The following is a 23,552-nucleotide window of genomic DNA, read 5'->3' as shown; positions in this document are numbered from 1 at the left end:
TTATTTTACACATAGATGGTCTTTTTTTACAGAGTTTTTCTTTTTTTTTTTTTAATATAAATAAATGTACTAATCTGATTATTTAGTTATGACCTTTCTGAAGCTCAGGCTTTAATTCGAGCATATGCGTATTAGGATCATCACTAGCACTGTGTCTAGCAACCTTTTTTAGCAGGGCCGTCACTATTTCTCTGTTGCGAGGATTTTTCTTTATACGTTTACGGAAGCTCATAAGGAATTCCTTGGTGGTCATTCTTCTGCCACGCAAGGTCTCAATCACTTCTTGTTCCGTAATAAGGTCATCATCTGCAGGGGTTGAGGACTTTCTCTGCTTCTGATCTGGAGCGCCGGCAGATGGGATATCTTCTAGCTTTCGCTTTCTATTCTGGTCTACAGCAATAGGCGAAGCAGCGCGGTGAGGTGGGGAATGACTATTTTGACGAGGTGTTGGAGATGTAGGTTTATATGAGGGAGATACAGGGTTAGGTGAGCCTTCTTTCTTTTTGTTAGCAAACAGAGAAGGTGATTCGGGTCGGCCTATAGGTCTAGGGATATTTTCTTTTTTAACCTTAGCAGCATGTGCCTTCTTGGGCATAAAGAGTTTGGAAGATGTATTAGCAGCACTTGATTTTTTCTTGGGTAGCGTAGGAGTACTCTTATTTTTACTCTCTTCATCTGATTTCTTTTCTTCGTCATCAGAGGCTACTTCATCAGCGCTTGAAGCATACGGATCTTCGTCATCGTCACTTTCATAAGCACGATTCTTTTCGAGATCACGTACCAACTTGCGCATTTGCTAATCATATTTATAGTATTTAAAAATGGTTTTATATCAAAATAATCTGATCTCCTTACCTTTCCTTCTGAAGACAATTTGATTTCATTTTCAAGATCCTCAAGATCATAGTCATCCCCTCCGTTCATCTTAAAACCTTTTATTTCTTTTTTGACACGTTCCTATAAAAAATTAGGTAAATCATTGATACTAATCTATCGTTTGTATCTTTCTTTTTTTCCATACTTTGCTATCTTTCACTTCATCATCTTCTGCTTCATGATCCCCAGTTCCTTCTTCATCATCTTGGAAATCATCATCAAAGTCCAAGTCATCAATGTCAGAATCCTAATTTTTATAAAACAGAAGTTTAGAACACAATCTGACTTTCTATCCTCATTTTTGTTTTCTTACATGCTTAGTAGGTGCCTCATCGTCAGATTTATTCCCTCTATTAATATATTAAAAGCATGCTTTTTAACTATCAATCCTGGTTTTTTTTTTTTTTTTTTTTTTTTTTTTTTTTTTTTTTTTACCTCTTCTCTCCATTATCAACAACTTTGAATTTGTGGCGAGGTGCAGCATCTTCTACATTACTTTCTTGTTCACGACGATTCAACATCATCCATCGCTGGCTTTCTTGTTTTTGTTGCTTTTTTAACTAGTTTAAAAAGCGTCTGTTAAAACCATCCCTTTTGTAATACCATGTAAACAGCTTTCTTACTTGTTCTTCAGCTTCTTCTATAGATAACGTCTTGAAATTACGCTTAGGTTGAAACTTGTACCAACGGTCAACTGGAACTACTTTAAACCCATTTTCCTAATTATCTCTACGTTAAATGCATGGATGATCTAATATAAAAATGTCTTACGGCTAAAACAAAGAGCATATAGTCGGATCTTTGTCCACCTTCAAGAGTACCCGTATAATTATTTTGCCCTTCAATATCTTCCAATATCCAAGGTCTTTGTTCTTGTTCTTTTAACTCTCTTGTGTCTTCCTTTGCTAAGTAGATTTGCTTTGTTCTCTTTTTAAATAACATTTGTTTATTACGAGTAGCACCTCCCATGGGAGCAATCAAAGAGGTATCAGCACCTGTCTTGGGCCCATGGGTAGGTGGTGGCTGAACTTCAGTGAGTCCAGTGGCCGCATTCTTTAACTGAGCAGGTGGCTTACCGCCATTTTGCTGCTGCTGCTGCTGTTGTTGTTGTTGTTGTTGTTGCAATTGTTGAATATATTGTCTATAAGGGATTCGATCAGGTTCTTTACGATGTAATTTGACAGGTGGTGTAAACGTTTTAAAATCTACTTTTTTGTTGGTTTTAAAATCCATCAAATGATGTTGGCCATGCTTTGCACTAGAAACTAATTGAAATTCATCAAATGCTGGCTCTGATTGAAAGGATTGTGCTTGCTGAAATTGTGGATTCTGCATCATTCTTTGCTGTGGAGGCATAGGTCGTCCATTAATAAGACGAGGTCTAGGAGCCGCAGTACGTGCTCTGCTTTTGTCATATTTAGATGTATTATAGATGGACATTTTTTTATTGTAAGGGAAAAAGGAAAAAGAATAAAAAAAGGAAAAATAATTTTTTTATTTAAAAAACTCGATGACGTATCCAAGGTTAAAATAGCACGTCCTTATTTCAAAATACCAGTTAATCTTAAATTTTGCTCCTCACAACATGGAAAGAAGCATAGTTGCGAGCGTGTTTATTAGAATACATGTAATTTACTAGGATCACTTCTGTTAATTACTGCATTTTTACTTTTGTTTTCCATAACTGCCAATTAAACTTTAGATTTTCTTATTTGCTTGATTTCACCTTGACTTGCTAACTTTACTATTTGCATTTGCTAGACATTTATCGCAAAACTTTTATGTAAAGATTAACATTTGATAACCCCAAAGTAAAGGTGAAAATCAATTTCAAATGTAGACGAATAGCTATTTATGAACAATATCCATTTTCACTTTAAAGACTTAAACAGCCTTATGTTTTTTTTATGGATGAAAGCTTTAATGTTTATTAAAACTCATCGAAGAGTATAAGGATTAAGAGTGATGCAAGTATATCGAGCAGTGGCTTGTCATGAAAATACAAAAGATATTAGCATAGAGAATTGTAAGCAGATAGTATGTCTGCTCTATCTAGCATTTTTCTACAAATTCTTTTGATTTGGAATTTTCGTATTTATTTTGTAAGCTCAAGCGATGGCAAACAGTATGAAATATAAGTTTTCGCATAGTCTTTACTTGTTATCTTTCTCTTTCTTTCATAGCTTTAAAAGATCACTTGTGTACTTTTTTTATTTGTATCAATAAAGTAAAAGCTTACTTTCAAATCGCACCTTACAAATTTTACTTTTGAACATTAGTAAAGTTGCTATTAAACCCCACATTTATATAAAAGTCAATTGTAAAAATACAGTGAATACAAGTAGTAAAAATTGAGCTAGTTACACTGTGATTCTGCTGTAATAATAGTGCAAGTCAATTATAGTTTTATATTCATCAATTGTTGTTGGTATATTTTTGATCAATGTCATTTTAAGTTACATTTGTATGAAAAGAATGAAGGATGGATACAAGCATATTATTCATAGTGTATCGGCGAAAAGGTTGACTGATTGAATGCCCTTGTAAAGTTTATTAATAGATATGCTAATCAAATCACTGTAGTTCTCTTATTTATACCTGTTAATCCAAAAAAAGTCTCATTATTTCTCTTTCATGGTTTCGAACCGATATAGCAGGCATATTTTTTTTTGACACAACTCGAAGTGTAATATTATATTTCAAAGTAACCTTTCTTGCTTTCATATAAACAAAGACATCAAATATCAATGCACAGTTACATATACCAATATACGAATAAACATCAATATCGTGCTACTGGTGATTGAACGACATGGTATAAAAATGAATCTCAGTAGATTGACAAGCATTGCAGTGCATTGCTTGCAAAAATGCCATGTAGTTTATGAAAGACAGTTTTTTCGGCTTTGATTTAACAAACTCCCTCCTTTTTTGGTAATTGTTTTTCTTCTTTTTCACCCGAGAAAACAAACATTATGTTTTGATAGAGAAAGATAAAAATAAAGTATAGTTTATTTAAAGAATAAAGAAAAGGGTATCTATTAAAGATTAGTACTTTTTTTTATTTTGTATTAAAACATCGCATACAGAATGATATAACAACAATAATAAGCCTGTATTATTAACCTCATTCTTATTTTTATGTCTTTTCTGGCAATGGATGAATACGTTTTTCTTGATGATATAATACTGGTTTGGTTAGTGAAGGCCATTTGTTTAGATAAGTTGGTGAAGGACGAGTGATCTCAGACTTAAAACTTCAATTAAATAAAAAATAGATAAAATAGTATGAACTTTACCTTTTCTTTCAAAATAGTCTCTTCATCTTGAGATACATGAATAAAGTGTGTTCCTTGACCTTTAGGTACACGCTGAGCAACACCGTTCGCATCTAGTACTACTTCATAAACAGTCTCCTATTTCACATTCAGTCAACATGTTTATAACGAAATGAATAAAATACCTTTTCAAAGAAAGAGTCATTAGACATACAGCAACCCATAATTTATTATTATTAAAGAAAGAGAAAAGAAAAAAGAAAACAAAACAAAACAGTGTCGTTTCATCTTTAGGCAAATCCGGAATCACATTGTTTTGAACAAGTGTAACACCTTCTTTTTGGCGTTATAAACCATCCAATAACTCTATGTCTTCATGTTCACTACTCCACTCATCTACATCAAACTAGAAAATATCAGTATGCGCTTACAAACATTCTTGTTCTGTCATTAAAGTCTTTTTTTTTTTAAAAAAAAAAATCTATGTTTGAGAGTGGTTTTCAAACTAACAAATCTCCCGCATTAGATCTACTGTAGACCTGCTGATATGTTTCCCGACTTTTAACACACGTCACTCTTCCATAAGCACCTTTTAACCTTTTCACTAATGTGCTCTCTATAAGGTTATAAACCAGGACCTGTCTATCATCGCTAGGCACATAAAGTGAAGTTGGCGAAATATCCAGATTTGGTATTGTAGACCATAAATATAGTAATTTGCGGATTTGAGCTGGCTCAATTGGCAGGTTTGCAAATTGCAATGTTTGTCGTACTCAGTGTGATACAAACTCTTCAAGTTGTGATTTACTTTCCTTATAAATATAATAATAGAAAGTATCTTTTTTTACTCATAATTTTGCCTGTCAAGTTATATGTAATTCAATTTCATAGCAAGGAACGGTATGTATTACAATTTAGATTCTCTTTTTATTAACTGTAGGAATGGAAATTTTCGCAACACCTCTTCTATGTTTGATCCCTTCAAATACTTCAATTTCAATATATTTAACTTTACAGTAGGTAAAGAGGTTCAATTCGCTTCATAGCCATATTTTATTGATATGCTTGTCTTTGACAGCAATATGGTGCCTTCTAATACGTTCTCCAAGTGTATTGCTTCATATGTAGTTGCTTTACTAACAACTAAACCAGTATTTCATGCGGTTACTTTGAATAATATAAGTAACAAGTATTATAAAAATAGAATTAGGTGCTTCTTGAATTCGAGGAAAGAAAAGATAGATGGAGTTTGCAAGAAAAAAATAACAGTAGCAAAAAAAAAAAGTTTTATAAATTGCTGCTACTGGTTATTATTTAAGACCTGTCTCCAAGACATTGAATCAAATACATAAATTCTCAAAAATAAAATATCTTAATTTCTCATGGATAATACATCCATCGAAGCCTCCAGTAGTATCAATAAAATGATTGAGGGTAGAGACTATGAATGTTTTCTTTTTTTTTTATCAGATTTGAATATATCTCAGAGATGTAAATGGTGATATTTGGATTTATCAAAAAGAATGCTACTTTTCAAATTAAGTTTGATAAGTAAAGTATGCCTATTTTTTTTTAAAAAAAATCATGATGTAAAATCTCAAATTTTGTGGATCACTTTTATAAAATAATATTTAGAACCTAATATTAGCATACAATCATATTCTTTATCGTATGTATAACTGAATTTTATCCTGAACCTGTATGAAAAAAAGACAATGAAATAAGGTGTGTAAAACATCATTTTATAAATCAGAGTCTGTACTGTTGTGCGTTTTTTCTGCAAGTTGGCAGATAAAGCAATTTGCTTAATTTATTTCATAAATGAATTGATTTCTGATTGACTAACAAATCAGCTTATTTTATCCACCATCCTTCTCGCTATTGTTTCAGGATCGGATGAGAACATTCGGCATTTTTCATAAAACTTGTTGATCGGTTTGAACACTTTATCCAGAATTTTCTCTTGAATTTAGGGTTCTACTTATTTGCTATGTCTAAGAGGATGTTTTTGCAAATGTCACTTATGTGATATTTGGCTGCATTATATTAAAGTATAGCAAGTATAATCTCAACAGCGCCCTTTGCAACCGATTCAATTAGAACCGAGCCGATGGCGATGGTTCAATACCTTCCGCATTTATAAACAATTGTCAGTTCAATTTCTTGAGTATGTCTGAGAAGATTGCGTAGAAGACATGCATTGTTATCAAATATACCCAGAGGTGTTTTACATTGCTGCGGTGCTCATACTGGATTATGATTGTATTCAGTAACCTAAATGAAAGACCGTGATTTAATAACATGCATCATTTACTCCCCCATTATTTTTTTTATCTTTCATTGCTATTTTCTCTTCCAGTACTTTCAACATCGCTGAGATTTGCTATAATGATCTCCATATACTTAAAAGTACAGTACATGTTCTTTTTAGCGAATATCAGCTACTAGTCAATTTGAACTTAAGTGATATGAATTGAGATCAACAGATTTCTCCTTTTCATATTGTTTTCTTTTTGTGAGTATTCTACTCATCTGTCTTCCCTAAGTTTCTTTTCCCAATGTTAAGCCCTGTACTTGATAGTACAGATCATGCTAGTAGCAGATGTAGCTTTAGAGCTTTTTAGATTAAATTTGTATAGAAAAGATACTTTCTAGTCGTTTCCATAAGCACTGAATTCCTTTTCAATTTCTTTCTTCAGTATTTTACAGCAAGAGCGCCCAACTTCTCATTAGCTCTTTATTATTGAAATGCAAGATAATATATCTGAGCTTCTTGACAAGCTATCAAACTTTTTAAAGCCTCTAGATTATAAGGAATGTCTTTTTATTTCCAATTCATTGTATGATTATTCTTCTTCTATAAAATATTGCCCTTCCTGTTCACATAATATAATGCATCAGCCATTATTTCAGGGACAGGGTTCGAAATCAATATATGCTGATATAAAACAGTTAGAGATCAAGTAATAAAGGAGAGCAATAATAATAATAATGGCTTGGATCCAATAATCCATGCAAAAAAGAAAAGCATCTATAATATTTAATGGATTAGAAGCATGACAGGTAAGTGCTTTGTAAAAGGTTATAATCGCTTAGTAAAGTATCATCACACAAGTGGGGTTTAGCGATTTTGTATTCTAAAGTACGAGGGATCATTTCAGCTTTATTTCGATGTAAATGAGAATTAGACATACATTTCTTGACCAAATGAAAATTTTTCTTCAAGCTATCATTGGAGACAGTTGAAAATGAAAAAAAAAAGTTAGTGGTAGCCAGAAAACCAAAAGGGACAAGAGTTGAATGGATGTTTGATGAACATGGATAATGATTTTTGTTGATGAGCATCATGTTCCGACTTGTTTTAAACATGATTCATTCTCAAATTTTAAAATCAGAGCAGTAAATACTTTACAAAGACTAAAATCCTTTTCTCTATCATTAGATCACAGTCAATTCTATTGCTTTAACTCAGTAACGTTACTTTAATATAGCCCCTGAAATAATGACGCATAAATGAAAAATAAGACCAAATTGAGAAGCAAATATAAATAGTCCACTTGCATGACCAGGAATAGACTTTTGTGTTAAGCTTTACTTATGCTTGATCTACAGCCACAGTTATTAAGCTTATTAAAAAGCATAAATTAAATCTTTAAAAATATTTGATATAATGACAATAAATAAAAAGAGTACCATTTCCGTCTTGTTCAACTATACAGTCTTTTGCTTTAAGAGCACAAAAAAAAAAGAGTACGCCGATCTTATTGACTTTGCTTCAATAGCGTCTGTAAAATACATATGTGATGGATGAAACTCTGTTGGGAAACACCCACCCATATTGTGTATATTGCGGAAACAAAAACAAGACTTATTGTGTTATCTCGTAAGAATAAAAAAGACTATAAAATTCAACGAGACTTAAAAAGTTATATCTCTATTTAATATTATAATATCTGGTATTTATATCCTTTTTATGAAGGTTTAATTAAATCCTTTTCAAGATATTTTAATTGATTATAGCTGTGGATCTAGTATGAATAAATTTAAATATGAAGATCTGTTCCTAGTTATGCAAGTGGACTGTTTTATAATTATTTCTTCAGTAGATCTATTTTTCATTTATGTCTCATTGCATCGGGAGCTATATTAAAACAACTTGTATTGAGCTGAAGGAGTGGAATTAGTTATGACCGAATAATAGAGAAAAGACTGTAATAAATCTTTGTAATGCAATCACTACTCTGATTTTGTAAATTGAATATGAATCGTCTTTAAAGTGTGTCGTATCCCGACACTTATCCTTTTCCCTCAATCACTTTTATCACCTACCAAGAACTTGTGAATTATTTCATCATTATTTATTATGCACTGCAAGGAATAAATATATCACAAGCAATTGATTTGTGTATACATTTACTATTCTAAAAAGAATTAATCTTATCCTATAGCAAATAGAGTCATTAATAGGTTTAAAAGGTAAGAGCATTAAAAAAGTCTTGATCAGCTAGGTACATGTTAAATCAATGTGAAAAAGAAAGAAAGAAAAAAAGGGGAAGAGAAAAAGGAAAAAGCAACAGGAAATACATCTGTATCCTAACAGATTGGAAGTGAGCAACTATGTTTTCCTTTTCCAATTCGATCAATTTCTGTATGCCTACTCTAAAGCTGAATAGATATGTTTTTGCCACCTACAAGCACATTTCATACATCGTCTTATACATTAGGTACAACCTGAGTTTATTTCTTGTGTTTAGAGAAATAGCTATGGTTATAATACTTTTAATTTTTTTGGAGCAAACACTTTTACAGGTTTAGATCTTTTAGGCTGGGTATTTGAATCGAATTTTCCTTTGATCTCTAGGAATCAGTTAAATATTTAAGAACCAAAGACATAAAATCTCGTTCATCAGTACAACCCTATTACTGTTTAACCATTTGTTACATCCTATGGTGCTTCTGGGCTTCAACTGTATATTTCTCAGAATCTGTACTTTATCCCCTTTCCTTGCGTCTCTGGCTTTATTAGCCAGATGACAAATTTTCTTTAGCCCTCTTTAATAATGAATGGTTTCAGCATAGGGTTATAATAACATGCGTTTTATGATAGATAAATGCTCATGAAGTTGAGAAGCTTATTAAAGAACAGCAAAAACCGCCATCCTTACCTTTGGGAATGAAATCATATCCCCGCCTTCATCTCCATAAAAATTCTTCTTCAAAAGTGGATAAATTATCGACAAAGTTCTCGGCAAACAAAGCTAATATAAAAAAAAAGAAAGAGAGAAAATTTATTCTCTTTTTTGTGAAATCTTCATGCTGTAAAACATGTTCAAGTTTCCTTTGCTGTATATGAATGCACAGGAAGCAATAAGATTTTATAAAAGAAACACGATTTAATAAAAAATTTCATGTGTAACGAATAAAATATATTCTAGGGGCCTGTTGCTGCTTTTCTCTTTTCTTTCTTATTCTATTTCATGTCCACAAGGCGATCTCGCATTCCTTCTGTAGCTCCTACACGTACAGAGTCATACACTATTGATTCTACCACAAACACAGGTAGTAGACAGCGTCAGACAAAGAGAGATGAAGTAAAGAGGATAAAGGTATCTTGCAGCGAGTATTAAAGACTATCTTAGGCTATTCGAAAGAAACTTGAACAAGAACTTTCAAAGAAAAAGACGGGGTCCAAAAGAGTCCGACAGACCCGAAAGATCGCTGGTACCGTTTCTGCCCTTCGACCTTCTCAAGCCTTGACTGTCAAGGAAAACATGCTGGTGATCGAAGCTGCTCAACTGTTGGCAGCCAAAAGAAGCGATTGTGTGTTGGTCGTGGACGATGAAGAACATCTAAGTGGTATCTTCACTGCAAAAGATTTAGCTTATCGGGTTGTAGCTGAATGCTTGGATGCTAGGTAAAAAAAAAAAAGCCAAAAAAAAAAAAGTAATCGTGAGACCTAGATTCATCTTTGTTGATAGAAATACAACAGTAGCCAAAATCATGACAAAAGGGCCGATGTGTGTCACTTCAGACACTTCAGCTACCGATGCTCTTAACTTGATGGTTTCCCGTGGTTTCCGACACTTGGTAAGGAAAAAGAAAAGGTTTCCCTTTTTCTCACCTCATATTCTATAGCCAGTATGTAATGAAGAAGGGGATATTTTTGGTTTATTGGATATCACCAAATGCTTATATGAAGCACTAGATAAAATGGAAAGAGCCTTTGGTTCATCACGTAAATTATATGACGCCCTTGAAGGTGTCGAAAAAGAATGGAATAATAGCCCGATTCAACTTGTTCAATACATGGAAGCATTGCGTGATAAGATGGAATGTCCCGATCTAAACTCGGTCCTGGATGGACAGGCACCAGCTGAGGTGAGCGTCAAGACCAACGTACGTGAGGTGGCACGTATGATGAAGGACTACCATACGACTGCGGTCTTGGTGACAGATCGAGAAGGTCTAGCAGGTATATTTACCACAAAGGATGTTGTCTTGCGTGTGATTGCTGCCGGTTTGAATCCAGAGAATTGTTCAGTGGTGCGTGTGATGACACCTCACCCGGATACGGCTCCTCCTGACATGTCCATCATGGATGCCCTAAAAAAGATGCACGGTAAAGAAAGAGATGAGTGAGATGAGTGAATCCTAATAGGCTACTGTAGATGGTCATTATTTAAACCTTCCAGTGGTTGATAACGGAGACGTGTTGGGTATCGTTGATGTTTTGAAGCTAACTTATGTCACACTGGAGCAAATCAACAGTATCCAAGGCAGCGATGGTGAAGGCCCGATGTGGTCCAGATTCTGGGACAGTTTTGGTGCTGCTGATCACAACGATACAGAATCCCAACTCTCTGAATCTCAACTACTCTCTGTTTACGGCACAAACCATCAGCGTATCATCTCACCTGAGCCCTCTGCATCCTTTTCTCAACTTCAAAACTTTGCAGAAATCACACCGAATGAATCAGCTAGTATGGTAGCTAATAATGACGAAACCTCTTTTTCTGATCATCAAAGCCATCACTTGTCGCATCATCCAAAAGAACAAGAGGAAAACCACAGCTTTTCATTCAAGTTCACAACCACACAGGGTAAAACGCACCGAGTTGTATGTGCTATAGATAATTACAGTTCTCTTTTGGCCTCCGTTCACCAAAAGGTCCTCGCAGAGCACTTGAGTTATTTGGGTGTTGAGCAAGATGATCAGCCGGTAGAGTCTTGGCTTAGCTTATCTTATTTGGATGATGAAAATGATCATGTCTTGATGACTTCGGATGCAGACGTGGAGGATGCAGTCAGGTTGGCACGGAAGATGGGCCAAGATCGTGTCAAGCTGTTCATTCATGATGCTTCTGCTCCACTACCTCCTGTCACGCCTGTGCCTACCGAACTGGAACCCGAACAGCCTGTCATAATAGAACAAGTGGTTAAAACGCCTGTTGAAGAGCAAGTTGAAAGCGAAAATGAGGACAGGGAAGACGAAGAAGATGCTAAAAAGAATAAAAAGAAACGTAGTTTAAAAAAGAAGAATGCAAACGAAGAAGACTTCAAGAGTAAAGATGTGTTGGGTATACCACAAGAATTGGTTTTACCCGCTGCCATCACTTTCTTGGGTGTTGTCATCTTTGGTGTATTTGTTCTTTCTAGAGTAGGAGGCTCAAGCCGTCGATAATAGAAAACCCCCACATTATATACTGTATATCACTTTTAGATTCCAACTCCATTTTACCTCTCAAAACTAAGAATAAAATGTACATCATTTTTTTATATTTTATATGTCAAAGGTATATACCATTTTGACATCATCAGAACCGACCTTGTTTACATTTATATGACTTATATCTTTATTACATAAAAAGTTTTTTTAATGATAGTTTCCATAGCCTGGTTGCTGCTGTTGTTGTTGTTGCTGAGGAGGATATCCGTGTAATGTATTGGGAGAATATCCTCCTGGATTACCTGCCATATTACCATAATAAGGATATCCTTGTTGCTGTTGAGGTGGATATGTTGTTGGGGGTTGAGCATAATAATCATAACCAGCTGTGGTATTGTTATTAGTTGTAGTAGTAGTAGTAGTAGTAGTAGGTGGGTAATAAGAAGACTGTGGTTGGGCATAAGATTGTGCGGGATAATTACTGTTGAAGGTTGGCTGAAGAGAGACATGACTCATTGTATTTGTCAATTCATTCACGCCATATACTTGACTGTTATTAGCTATAGCGGGTGTTTGTTGTTGATAATAATAAGCGTCTTGTTGATAATTGTTATTATCATAAGTATCTGCTGCATCAAAAGATGATGTGAAAGTAAAGGATTTATCACGAATAATACATTCAATCTTGATTTCAGTCAAGCCAAAATACATTTTAATTGTCATATTGACTTTGTCACCAGGCCTAACACCGTCTAAATGAGGCATACGAATAGGAAAATGTCCTACTTTTCGTACAAGTGGATGTGATGTCAAACGAGGTGGTGATCCTTCACCATCAAAAGCAAATAAATCTATTGAAATAAATTTTAAAAAGCAAATATAAATCTAACGTATTTTACTTACCAGAATCAGTATCATTTGGATAACTGATAACAAAGTTCTTTGAAATACATTCATCCACTTTAATGCTTTGTCCTTTTTGAACATATACACTAAATCGTTGACGACAATAACGTTTACCGTCAATTCCCATCACAGAATATTCAGGAGGATCTAAATCATCTTGGAAAAGCATACGGGTCTCTACACCATATGTTCTTCTAGACACACGCTCAGTCACCACCTGGGGACTCAATCCAAAATAAACAGCGCCTCGAACAACAGCCAATTCACCACGAGGAGGAACACCGATCATGCCCACTTCATTAGCAAACTCTTCTTCTACACGACGGAAAAGGTAATTGGATTGACCAAATCCACCTACTAAAAATATAGCTTCCAAACCAGGAGATTGAACCAACTGACCACGAATGAGATCAAGCACTTGACGGATCACTGGTTCAAATACATAGTCTCTTAACTCTTCAGCAGGTAAACAAAGAGATCCGTTGTCTAAACCAATATCAGGGTCTGAAAGGTCTCCTAACCCCATTGAGGCTGGTAAATCAAGGAAATGATCTTCTACACCGTCATAGTCGGGTTTGATCAGGTTGATGAATGTATCCATGATGAGCTCCATAGCAGAGTCATTGATTGTGTGATAGTGAGAGAATTTACGTTTTAGATATTCACGCATTCTTAAATCTAAAAAGCCCGAACCACAAGAACCACCATGTCCATTAGTCACTTCCTTCAATGTACGTCTGTCATATAAAAACAGATGAGTATGCCATTAAGCAATTTTTTTTTCTTATTACTTTTCTCCTGGTGGTTCATGAATTTCAAAAACAATCAAATCTACTGTTCCACCACCAGCATCACAAATCATGAATCGTTGACCGTGTCTTAAGTTGAATTGTTCCGACTTTTTTTCACAATACAAAGCGGCCGCTTCAGGTTCTGAAATCAACATTAAACGATCTGGATGATCACTGCTGTTAATCAATCCAGCACGTATAGCAGCTTCACGCATAATAGCCTTGGCTCGGTCACTCCACATAGCAGGTACAGTCAAGCACTATCGATCGATCTGTTATTTTTTCAGCAAGAATATCAAAAAGACTTACATAACGGAATCGAGTTTGATCATAATTCCCAGCAAAACCTTTCAAAAGTTCAGTACAAACATGTAAATGAAAGGCGCGTAAATAATCAGCAATGACATCAGTGATATTCAATCCATTGCCAAGATCTGTTTGTTGCAAGTGTTCGTCAAGGTATAATTTGAATTTAGAAAGTAACATTAAATCCGCATTATTTGGTTTCATGGCTTGTCTTCTGGCTCCATGTCCCCAATCCACAAGTTGTGTTGATCCTTTACGATAAAGTGAAAGTGTAGGTGTCTATTTGATAGTTAGCATACTAACACAACAAATCTTTTTCTTTTTTTTCACGTACTTTGGGATAAACTTGATTGTTTTGTTTAGGCCTACAAACATATTTAGTGAGACAAACAAAATGTTGTCAAATATTCTTTTTTTTTTTTTTTACCACTTGACAATGTCAATCACTTCTTCGTTTTGTGCGAATGCATAGCAACAGCCAGAGTAGGTTGTACCTGTTTATATAAATAAGTAATAAGTCTATTTACTATTATTATTTATTTTACCAAAGTCAATGCCTACAATGACAGGATAGTCAGCATAGTTAAATCCTGAGTTCATTTAAAAAAAGAATTTCTCTTGTTGATTATTGAAAAAAAAGAGAGGAAGGAAAGAAAGAGAGAAAAAGACTAAGGTTGATAAAAATAGACTTGTTTGTACTCCGATGCTAAATGGGTGTTTATAAATAAACAAAAAAAAACTTTTTCAAGTCGCAGGTATTTCTGAAGAAAGAGAACAGTGGAATATGATTTTATTTGTAGTTATAATATGCATGCTCTTCAATTTTGATTTTGAAATCTGTCAGGTCTCTCTCTTTTTTTTTTTTTTTGGTAAGAAATCTTTTTCAGCCTAGTTTTATTTTCGCAAGAGCACATTCATTCTTGTATAAAGAGAAAAAGCGCATAATAGTTAAAGCATAAAGCTTGGCACATTTTATATGTCAAGAAATATTTATATCATTCGCTTGGTTTCTCGCCATTTCTTTTTATGGTAAAAATCACCTTGTTAAATACGAATGCAGTGGTTATGATCTCTATTTAATAGAAAATAGGGACCGAATTATCCAAAATGCTTAGGATTATTACTGATTAGGCATGATGTAGGTATCATTCATATGCCAAGAAATTATGTTTTATTATTACAACGAAACAAAGAACTTTAAATAGATACAGAATACATTCGTTTTAGAACACAAAGAAAAGCTCATTTTAATTACTTTATATCAGATTTTCCACAAAATTCCTGGATTAAAGAGAAACAAAAAAAAGATAGTCTAACCATACATGTTTCAAAAAAAGTCTTTCTTGACATTTTGCATTTCACTGTATTTCTACATTGAAAGACTTGTGAGTTATCATACAACTATTTGAAATTACATAATATGTCGTCATTTGCCTTCTTCTCTTCAGCACAAAAAGAACATGTTTTATTATTCAGAGCTCAACGAAATACAGGCGGCCGATTTATTTTATTTCGCTGTAATCTCAACACTAACCAATCTATTGCTTCTTCAACTCCAATCCTATTTGAAACCAAGTGAATATAAAAACCAACCCATCTTATTTTATTACCCTTCCAATGCGCTCACAGGCAACACTCTTGAATCACGCGCGCCTAGTTTAACTGCAATCTTGTTAAATACCTCCTTTATTTCTTCCACTCTTAGTGCCCCATGAACATCTTGCTTATTTGCCAACATCAAAACAGGCACACCTTCAACAGCATCATTTGTAATCATTTTTTCTATAGTTGTGTATGAGCATCCCATCATAAGGTATTGACTGTGCTCTATTACCAAATGTATCTCGACATTCGTCTAGTCTTTTAGGATCGGTCGAGTCGACTACAAAAACAATAGCATGACATTCTGAATAATAGCGTTCCCAAATAGGTTGTAATTCACTCTGTCCTCCAAGATCCCAAAAATTAATTCTTGAAGACTTTATATCCACTCGACCAACTTTTTAAATAATGTCAACATTGAAAAATAGCATTCTATTGAGCTTACTATTTAAACCAACAGTAGGTGCGATTTTGTCTGGCTGTAGACCTGCTACTCCCATATAAATAGATTTTATGCGTTCTAATAAAGTCTTTCAACATGTATCAATACAAGTGAGCTTTTTTTAATGGCATGGAATAATACCGTTTTCCCTGCATTGTCAAGTCCAATGATTAAAACATAAAACTCTTCCTTTCTAGTGAGATAATTATAAAAACCATTAAGTAATGTATACATGTTTATTTAAAAAAAAGGGAAAAAGGACATAAATTTCGGACATTCTAAAGATTTAAGAGTGTAGCAACAACCACTGTTCTGGGTCTTCTACGCCAACCAACTGTTTCACACATTCTAAAACCTGGCTTAATTCTTCAGAGAACTTTTCTGCATTGACTGTAAATGCACAATAGTTGGGAAAGGTGACATTGTCCAGTTGCTGAGGACAAGAGGCTATTTCTTGTGTCAGCCGCTTGACAAATCGTATCCTTGTCTCATCCGGTGAGACTAAAAAGGGTGGCAGAGTGACCTTGGAAGCCATCGTGGCCGAAAGAAGTTTCATCAAACTCAAGATGGATGATAGCTATAGGGTTGACATCAGTTGGATGTAGACATCTCGTTTTCTTTTGCTTACATATTCCGTACGTCCATCACGAATCGCACTCACAAGATTTCTCTGCCAGGATCGATCAATGGATCGAGTAGCATAGGCCATGCCCATCACGAGATCAGCCATGTTGTCAATCTTTTCGACCAAGACTGTATAGGTCGCAAGAGGAAACTTGCCACGCAAGGGAGGCTCGAATTTAGAGAGTTGAAGGTGGCTTCGTTCATCTTCAATCTGTCGACGAATGTCCAAACATAACTTTCGAAAGGCCTTCTTTAATCTTGGCGTGGGCTCGATCTCTTTATCATAATTAGCAATGATATCTCTGGCAAGGATACCATACAGTTTACTGAGATCTTGAAGTGTGACCGAGATTCGTTTACGTAGTTCAACACGACCCGTGACAGGTTTAGGAATCATGGATAGGATAGCTGCTGCTGCAACACCGATGATTACGAGTAACATGCGCTATTTCATTATTGAGTAAGTAAAAGAAAGAAAGAAAGAAAGAAAGAATAAAAAAAAAACATGTCTATAGCATGTCTATAACATGTATGTCATATTAGATATCTACCTTGCCTGCAACCACTTCAGCTGAATCATATACAGCTGCTCCACTCATCTTGTATTGATATTCATAACATATTACCAGAATGGCAGTAATTTGGGTCATCATCACTCCTGGTGTAAAGATTCTTTTGGTAAAGAATAAAAAGTAAAGTGGCATCATCACAAAGAAGGTCAAGACAGAGAGTCCATAAGGATTACCTCGAGTGATTTCCCAAACAATGATACCCAAGACACCACCCAAGACAGTGCCAATGACCCTGAGCACCGTTCTATTAGAGATACATAAAAAGTAAAGAAAAGAGGAGATTAGAAAAGAAAGAAAGAAAAACAGAGAGAGAGAGCAAGTGATGATTGTACCCAAAGAAAAAGACACCCGTCATAGGTGACATCCACATCATCAAGGTCACCGTCGCCCACTGTCCTCGCCAGGCAAAGAACCAAGCTGCACTCTGAGGTAAAAACGCAGGCAGGGTCAGCAAGACAAACCCAGCAGCGGTCTTGAAAGCAAAGGTGGTCTCGACCGTCTGACACCACTGAATGATCCTGTAGAGCCGATGAAAAAAGTGTTCAGAAAAGGTCTCGGGCGGATTGACGTCCGGATCACGATGATACAGCAGCTTGGACTCTGGATCACTGCGCTCAAGCGAGTCGGGTATGGTCATCGTACGAGACAAGGCCAAGTCGGCCGGACCCTGTACGCCATTCGAGGTCAGGCCACCCATGTTGGCATCCTCACGCTGTCGTCGAAGAAAGTACTTGCGAAGTCCCAGATGAGGAAACCAGACCCGTCGACGGGGTCGTGTGGTTTCCAGTCGTTCGACCAGCGCGATCCATTCTCGCAGGTGCTGGGTATGTTCTATCAGGTTGAATTGGAAATGATGCACTGCCTGAAACGTCGGATCAAACTGTTCGGCAAACATCCGCTTGGCATCCGTCAGTTTCGAGAGCGATCGAGCCTCGGTCTCATATCGATCCACTGCTTCATCCAGTCGCGCGATCCATTCTGACCGGGCCATCGGTGTCGGCTGCTTTGTTGTCGAAAAGAAGAGGCGAGGAAAGGGCCAGAGAAGGGTGCTGGTGAGCGTCCGGGGTCGACTACCTCCTAAGATCATCAAGCGTCGGTTGCAATCGTCTAGGATCTCCACACAAAGATCGGTTAGGTCTTGACCCGCTTTGTTCATCTCAAACAGGAGCTCGGTGTGGTCCCTTTTGTTGGCAAGTAAGCTGAGGCCGATGCCGTGAAGCGGAGGTCGCAGCTGCTTGACCAGCCGTGTGATCCGACTGATGTCCTTTTGTGACAGGCGGCTCCACAAAATCTCTCGTTGTACTTCGCGCTTACTATCAATCAGGCTCAACACACTTCCCTGCAGGCGAGCATGAAGACTAGGCAAGGTCACATTGGCTGGTGTGGTCGCTGGATTCAAAAAGGCTTGAGCGTGCTCTTGAAAGAAGGCATTGCATTCCTTGAGTGATCGATTGAGGATGCCTATGTATTTCGTCATACTATCATCAGGCCAGATCAATAAGTCAACCGCGAGTGCAATGGCAGTGGCTGCTGCAATAGGTTTTAAAAATGTATACTACAAAAACAGTGAGTGAGTCTGTTTTTTTTTTTATGCCAAACCTTTTCTTTTCTTTTCTTTTTTCTTTTTTAGGCTCACTTACAATAATAGTAGGTTGGAATCCAGCAACAACAGATGCTTGAGAGATAGAAAACTATAAACAGAGAAAAAATAAAATAAAATAGAAATAAAATCAGTAATCTTGTTTTCAGGAAGAATAAAAGAGTGTGTCGTTTTACTGCAAGAATAATGCTACCAAAAATACTAGCAAGAAATGCTATTGAATTCTTTTTAGATCATAAAATACAAACACCAATTTTTTTTTCTCTTTTTTTCTCTTTTTTTCTCTTTCTTTCTTTTTCTCATTACCTTGTTGACTCTTGGTACGAAGATAGACGAGGGCAAAGACACCGATTAACATGAAGATAGCAAGGATGGCACTGGATGAAGGTTGGACAGGTATCGGATTGGCTGGATCACGAGCAAGATTGGCAAGGTACATGGCTAATATTTCTTAGTCAACAGCTTAAAGAATACAAAAAAAAAAAAGAAAAACTTTACCCAAGAAACTCCATGCTGACCCAACAAGGGAAATGAATAGACTTTGTATAGCCATCTGTGTGACTTTATGAGTCGAACCATTTCACATTCTCTTTCTTTTTTATTATTCTTCTTTTTTACCTCTATGGCAACACCTACAAAAGAAGAAGAAACAATCTTTTAGTTTAATACAAAGACTCGATTCGTATCAAATAAAGTGTGTACCTATGGGTCTAAATGGGAAGCCAAGTACAGTTCCAATTGGTACCAGAATGACACCCTGACCAAATTCATTTCTTAGTCTATCATCAAATACAAAAATCAACGAGATCAAGACCGCAATACATCCTTTTAAAAGTGGACGCAGCAGTGGCAAGAGTGGCATGATGGACCCAAGACGGCTCTTGGGTGTCTCGGGTATCATGGCATGTGTACTCTCGGGTTCCCGTTTGGTACTATTGGATCTTTCAAGTGTACGCTGGTCATCCTCTGTTTGCACAGATCTTCTTGATGTCTGTTGAGATAATTCAACGTCATCCATTTTAAAGAAGCAAAACAAAAAATTAAAAAAAAAAGAAAGCAGAAAATTAATTTTTTGATGTAAACATTGAAACTCTACTGTGACACATGCTTTTAGTATATCATTTTTTCTTACTAAGCCAATAGGAAACAAGGATTTACTGCATCGCTGATTGGTCAAATGCACTTTATTGTTTTTTTTATAGTTCATTTGAAAGGAGGGGGGAATAAAGTCCAATTTATTTAAAAAGATTGAAATGCATCTACAAACGAGCCTTGGCTTGCTTTTGTTCCAACTTGATCCATTCCTTTACGTTCTTTCTCAAGATTTTACCGCTTGCATTTTTAGGCACGGCATCGATGAATCGAACCCCTCCACGAAGCTTCTTGTGGTTCGCTACATGTTGAGCCACATAGTCCTCAATCAAACGGGCGGTCTTTTGGCTTTGTTCAATACCGGCTTGAACGACAACATAGGCACGAGGTAATTCGGTCGCTTGGTTTTCATCATAGACACCGACGACGCAACAGTCACTGACGATGTCCATGTCCATTAAGACGCCTTCTAGTTCAGCAGGGGCTACTTGGAACCCTTTGTACTTGATGAGTTCCTTGATACGATCGACCACATAGAATTGACCGGTCGCACTGTCGAATTTACCAATGTCTCCTGTACGCATCCAACCGTCCGAGGTAAACGTCTCTGCGTTGGCCTTGGGGTTGTTGAGATAACCTTTCATGATGGACGGACCACGGAATAAGAGTTCACCTTCTTGATCGTCTCCTAATTCTGAGGTCAAAGTGAGCAAACGACATGCCTCTCTGTATCCCCTTCTGTCATCTACCTTTTCCTTCTTCATTCACAATCTTACACTCTGTATTGGGCACCAAGACACCGATGGATCCTGTTGAAAGATGAGATCAAACGATCAATCTGTCCATGTTCTTTTTTTTTTTTACCTGGAGCAGCATGTTCTGGGGTTTGGATGACGACCGCCGACGTGGTCTCTGTCATGCCATAGCTAGTGAAACAAGGTCAGTTTGGATCCCTTTCGACACGGTTGTCCTTACCCTTGTCTCACGTCCAGAGGAATCCGCTTGTGAAGGGATTGAATGTGTTCCTTACTGAGGGGAGCAGCACCACAGACGAGATTACGAATCGAGCCAAGATCGTATCGGGTCACCACAGGCGACTTGGCCAACAAGACAGCGACCGGAGGCACCACGGCGGCCGTGGTCACCTTGTACTTTTCGATCAATTGACACATCAGCTCCAGATCAAAACGGCCCATCACGACCACCGGGGCTACCATATAATAAGCCGTCAGCACCAGCGTGTTCAGGCCGTAGATGTGGAAAAAGGGCAAGAAGCCCAAGAGACACTGTCTTTGGTTCAGGTCGATGCCTGCTGCAAGAAAGAAGAGACTTTGGGCGATAAAGTTCTTGTGGGACAGCATGACACCCTTCGCAAGACCCGTCGTGCCGCTCGAATAGCAAATGAAGGCCACGTCCTCACTTCGGTCTCTGGTTCGGCGCTGGATGGGTCGTGTGCCTTGGATGGCAGAGAACGGACGGCAGCCCTGGACCGGTTGATCTCCAAATAAAAAGACCCTGCTGCGTGGCTTGCCGATCTTGTCCCAGATTTTCAAGAGCACCGGCAAGAGGGCTGGCACGGTGACAAGGGTCGTGGCCTGGGATGTGATGATTTGGTGTTCAAATTCATTTTCCGTATAAGCAGGATTCCTTTTTTTTCAACATCAGTTTCCAGTTTTATCTATGCTTTTTCTTATGCTTACCCAGGTGAAATGATACAATCGGCTGCCAAAAGTGAAAGATAGAGAACGATGTGATTGTATTGATTGGGGGCAAAGACAGCAACCGTCTCGCCTTCCTTTAACCCGACATTCTCTTTCCATCCGGAAGCCAAAAGACTTGAATCCTGTTTGACTTGATTCCATGAGAGACCTTGACCGGTCTCACCATCGATCACCACAGGTTCATTTAGATCTTTGTTTTGATGAAAATCATTGGGAGTGGTAACAAAGGTATAAATGTCAGTTTTGGGAATAGTGACAGGTGGGAGTGAGGATTGATAGATGACCATGGTACAATAAAGTGAAAAAGTGAAAAGAAAGAAAGCAGCAAATCAAAAAGTTTATTTAAAAAAAAAAAAAGGTGGGGGAAAAATACTTTAGTCATTCGGGAAAATAAATCTGCTTCCTTCAGATAGACAAGCAAAAGCGGGAATAAGTTTTATTTACATCTAATCGAAATAAACCAATTCATGAGTGATTCACGATTATGTAATATCCGCACAAGTGGATTCATTCTTGAACAAAAACATATCAACACAATTTACCATTTTCTGAGTGCCAATGAAACCGATTTAATTAATAAGACTTACCTAATCATGAATGCCAAACACAAACATACTACAGCCTATTTCCGCGCGCCAATGATTTCCGACCTTGAGCACAGATCAACCCCCTTTCTCCTTCTTCGCCGTTCTGTGGCATTGAAGAAAGAGATCTATTTGTTGTATTCATCACAGTCAAATTGTAGCACACGATCAGTGCATGTCACACTGTGTGACGGATTGGATTAGGTTATCTATTCACACTCTCGGGTAAATTTTTGATTGACTTTTTTAGCTTGACTTTAAAACGACACTTTGACCCCAGATGGGTTTTTAATGAAACCACACATGGTCCATATGTTTGTACTGACAGGCACGGTATCTTATTTTCATATAAATCTTATTGATCCATACCACTCTCTCTCTCTTTTTTTTAAAGTATGGAGAGTATACGGTGACTTTTAAAGGGGCCATGTTTACAAAACACAAACCATCCTCTCCTGATCAATTCAGGATGAAAGGCAGTCGTCAAAAGAAGGGGATTCCTGAACGACAGCCACAGCCGTCTCGGCCTCGATCTGGCCCACTTTTTGTTCCAAACGACCGACCACCTTGGACGACATGATCTCAGAGATCACTAGAGGGGGCACGGATAAAGACCACACACATCCAAGAGGGGCTCCTCAAGCAAATCAAGACAGAGAGCCTGTCTTGACAACCTTCCTTTTCACCCAGTGGATTTCGGCCGACAGCGACGTCCCGTGTGCCCAACAGGCGCTGTCCACTTTTTTTTTGACACCCTGCAACTTGCTTGGCGAGCAAGAGCAGGTCTGTACCTTCCCCAGGTGGGGCTGGGTGAGAACAAAGGGATCCTAGAGGTTCAAGCAGTCCATACCGCTCGGCTATCGGTCCCAAAGTCGATTCTTCCATGAGGAATGATCAGGGCATCGATCCGGTCAAGGTCTTTTTCTGTCCGTGCGACCATCGCTTGCTTTCTTGAAGAATCGTGTTCATGGAGGTGTGTTCAAGAAATAGACCTCGTAAAGCTCTCATGGTTTAGTCACATCCACAATGGTGTCTTGTCAAAAACGACGATGGCGGAGTGTCCTATCGACAGAAAGAAGGGAGGGGGAGGTAAGAAAAAAAGATGACTGATATGAATTTTTTCTTGCTGCTGACAAAAAAAAAAAAAAAAAAAAAAAAAAAAAAAAAAAAAAAAAAAAAAACCAATTTTCCAATGAAATGAAGAGGATGAGAAAAAAAGGACAGTGGGAAATGATCGGTTTCTTGCAAATCTTGAATCTATCAAATAAGATAACGTCCATTTTACCAATCAAAAGAAAGGATCTGACAATCAGCAGAATCTAAAACGCTTTAATATCATTCGTATTTTTACAAGAATCTGATTACATGGCCAAGGTTACATTGAGTTCTTGTATCAAGCAATAGGTAAAGTGTTGCTAAAAAGGCTTGTCATCCTAAAAGAGTGTGAAAGTGAGGAAGCGGAGGCTGAGTTGAGGAGGATGGATGCAGAATA

At 37.1% G+C, this 23,552-nt stretch overlaps 8 protein-coding genes across 8 annotated transcripts; 1 reads left to right on the top strand and 7 right to left on the bottom strand.

Moving 5' to 3' along the window:
* Positions 1 to 82: 82 nt before the first annotated feature.
* RO3G_10851 (uncharacterized protein) lies at positions 83 to 2,316 on the bottom strand (the record flags this gene model as incomplete). Its single annotated transcript, XM_067665435.1, has 7 exons — positions 83 to 796; positions 856 to 957; positions 1,022 to 1,123; positions 1,190 to 1,226; positions 1,312 to 1,436; positions 1,500 to 1,595; positions 1,648 to 2,316. The coding sequence occupies 7 exons, from the start codon at positions 2,314 to 2,316 to the stop codon at positions 83 to 85; spliced, it is 1,845 nt and encodes a 614-aa protein (XP_067521536.1).
* Positions 2,317 to 4,127: 1,811 nt separating this feature from the next.
* Positions 4,128 to 4,378, bottom strand: RO3G_10850 (uncharacterized protein; the record flags this gene model as incomplete). The annotated part of the gene is made up of 3 exons (XM_067665434.1): positions 4,128 to 4,133; positions 4,176 to 4,292; positions 4,340 to 4,378. 3 exons carry the CDS (start codon positions 4,376 to 4,378, stop codon positions 4,128 to 4,130), a joined length of 162 nt encoding a protein of 53 aa, XP_067521535.1.
* A 5,253-nt stretch (positions 4,379 to 9,631) lies between these two features.
* Positions 9,632 to 11,341, top strand: RO3G_10849 (uncharacterized protein; the record flags this gene model as incomplete). Its single annotated transcript, XM_067665433.1, has 6 exons — positions 9,632 to 9,745; positions 9,794 to 10,068; positions 10,133 to 10,241; positions 10,290 to 10,773; positions 10,823 to 11,254; positions 11,295 to 11,341. The coding sequence occupies 6 exons, from the start codon at positions 9,632 to 9,634 to the stop codon at positions 11,339 to 11,341; spliced, it is 1,461 nt and encodes a 486-aa protein (XP_067521534.1).
* A 686-nt stretch (positions 11,342 to 12,027) lies between these two features.
* On the bottom strand, positions 12,028 to 14,423 carry RO3G_10848 (uncharacterized protein; the record flags this gene model as incomplete). The annotated part of the gene is made up of 7 exons (XM_067665432.1): positions 12,028 to 12,671; positions 12,724 to 13,463; positions 13,518 to 13,777; positions 13,827 to 14,102; positions 14,158 to 14,188; positions 14,251 to 14,317; positions 14,369 to 14,423. 7 exons carry the CDS (start codon positions 14,421 to 14,423, stop codon positions 12,028 to 12,030), a joined length of 2,073 nt encoding a protein of 690 aa, XP_067521533.1.
* Positions 14,424 to 15,181: 758 nt separating this feature from the next.
* On the bottom strand, positions 15,182 to 15,600 carry RO3G_10847 (uncharacterized protein; the record flags this gene model as incomplete). Its single annotated transcript, XM_067665431.1, has 2 exons — positions 15,182 to 15,224; positions 15,434 to 15,600. The coding sequence occupies 2 exons, from the start codon at positions 15,598 to 15,600 to the stop codon at positions 15,182 to 15,184; spliced, it is 210 nt and encodes a 69-aa protein (XP_067521532.1).
* A 553-nt stretch (positions 15,601 to 16,153) lies between these two features.
* RO3G_10846 (uncharacterized protein) lies at positions 16,154 to 17,760 on the bottom strand (the record flags this gene model as incomplete). Its single annotated transcript, XM_067665430.1, has 4 exons — positions 16,154 to 16,444; positions 16,496 to 16,936; positions 17,043 to 17,307; positions 17,396 to 17,760. 4 exons carry the CDS (start codon positions 17,758 to 17,760, stop codon positions 16,154 to 16,156), a joined length of 1,362 nt encoding a protein of 453 aa, XP_067521531.1.
* A 661-nt stretch (positions 17,761 to 18,421) lies between these two features.
* RO3G_10845 (uncharacterized protein) lies at positions 18,422 to 19,102 on the bottom strand (the record flags this gene model as incomplete). The annotated part of the gene is made up of 4 exons (XM_067665429.1): positions 18,422 to 18,541; positions 18,704 to 18,754; positions 18,840 to 18,877; positions 18,970 to 19,102. 4 exons carry the CDS (start codon positions 19,100 to 19,102, stop codon positions 18,422 to 18,424), a joined length of 342 nt encoding a protein of 113 aa, XP_067521530.1.
* Positions 19,103 to 19,922: 820 nt separating this feature from the next.
* Positions 19,923 to 21,763, bottom strand: RO3G_10844 (uncharacterized protein; the record flags this gene model as incomplete). Its single annotated transcript, XM_067665428.1, has 5 exons — positions 19,923 to 20,449; positions 20,505 to 20,564; positions 20,620 to 20,681; positions 20,731 to 21,402; positions 21,456 to 21,763. 5 exons carry the CDS (start codon positions 21,761 to 21,763, stop codon positions 19,923 to 19,925), a joined length of 1,629 nt encoding a protein of 542 aa, XP_067521529.1.
* Between the last annotated feature and the right edge of the window lie 1,789 nt (positions 21,764 to 23,552).

The sequence above is a fragment of the Rhizopus delemar genome, genomic scaffold, assembly GCF_000149305.1.
Source record: "Rhizopus delemar RA 99-880 supercont3.8 genomic scaffold, whole genome shotgun sequence".
NCBI classification, from domain to species: domain Eukaryota; kingdom Fungi; phylum Mucoromycota; class Mucoromycetes; order Mucorales; family Rhizopodaceae; genus Rhizopus; species Rhizopus delemar.
Note: the sequence above shows the minus strand (reverse complement) of the source record. Positions and strands in the feature narration are given on the sequence as shown.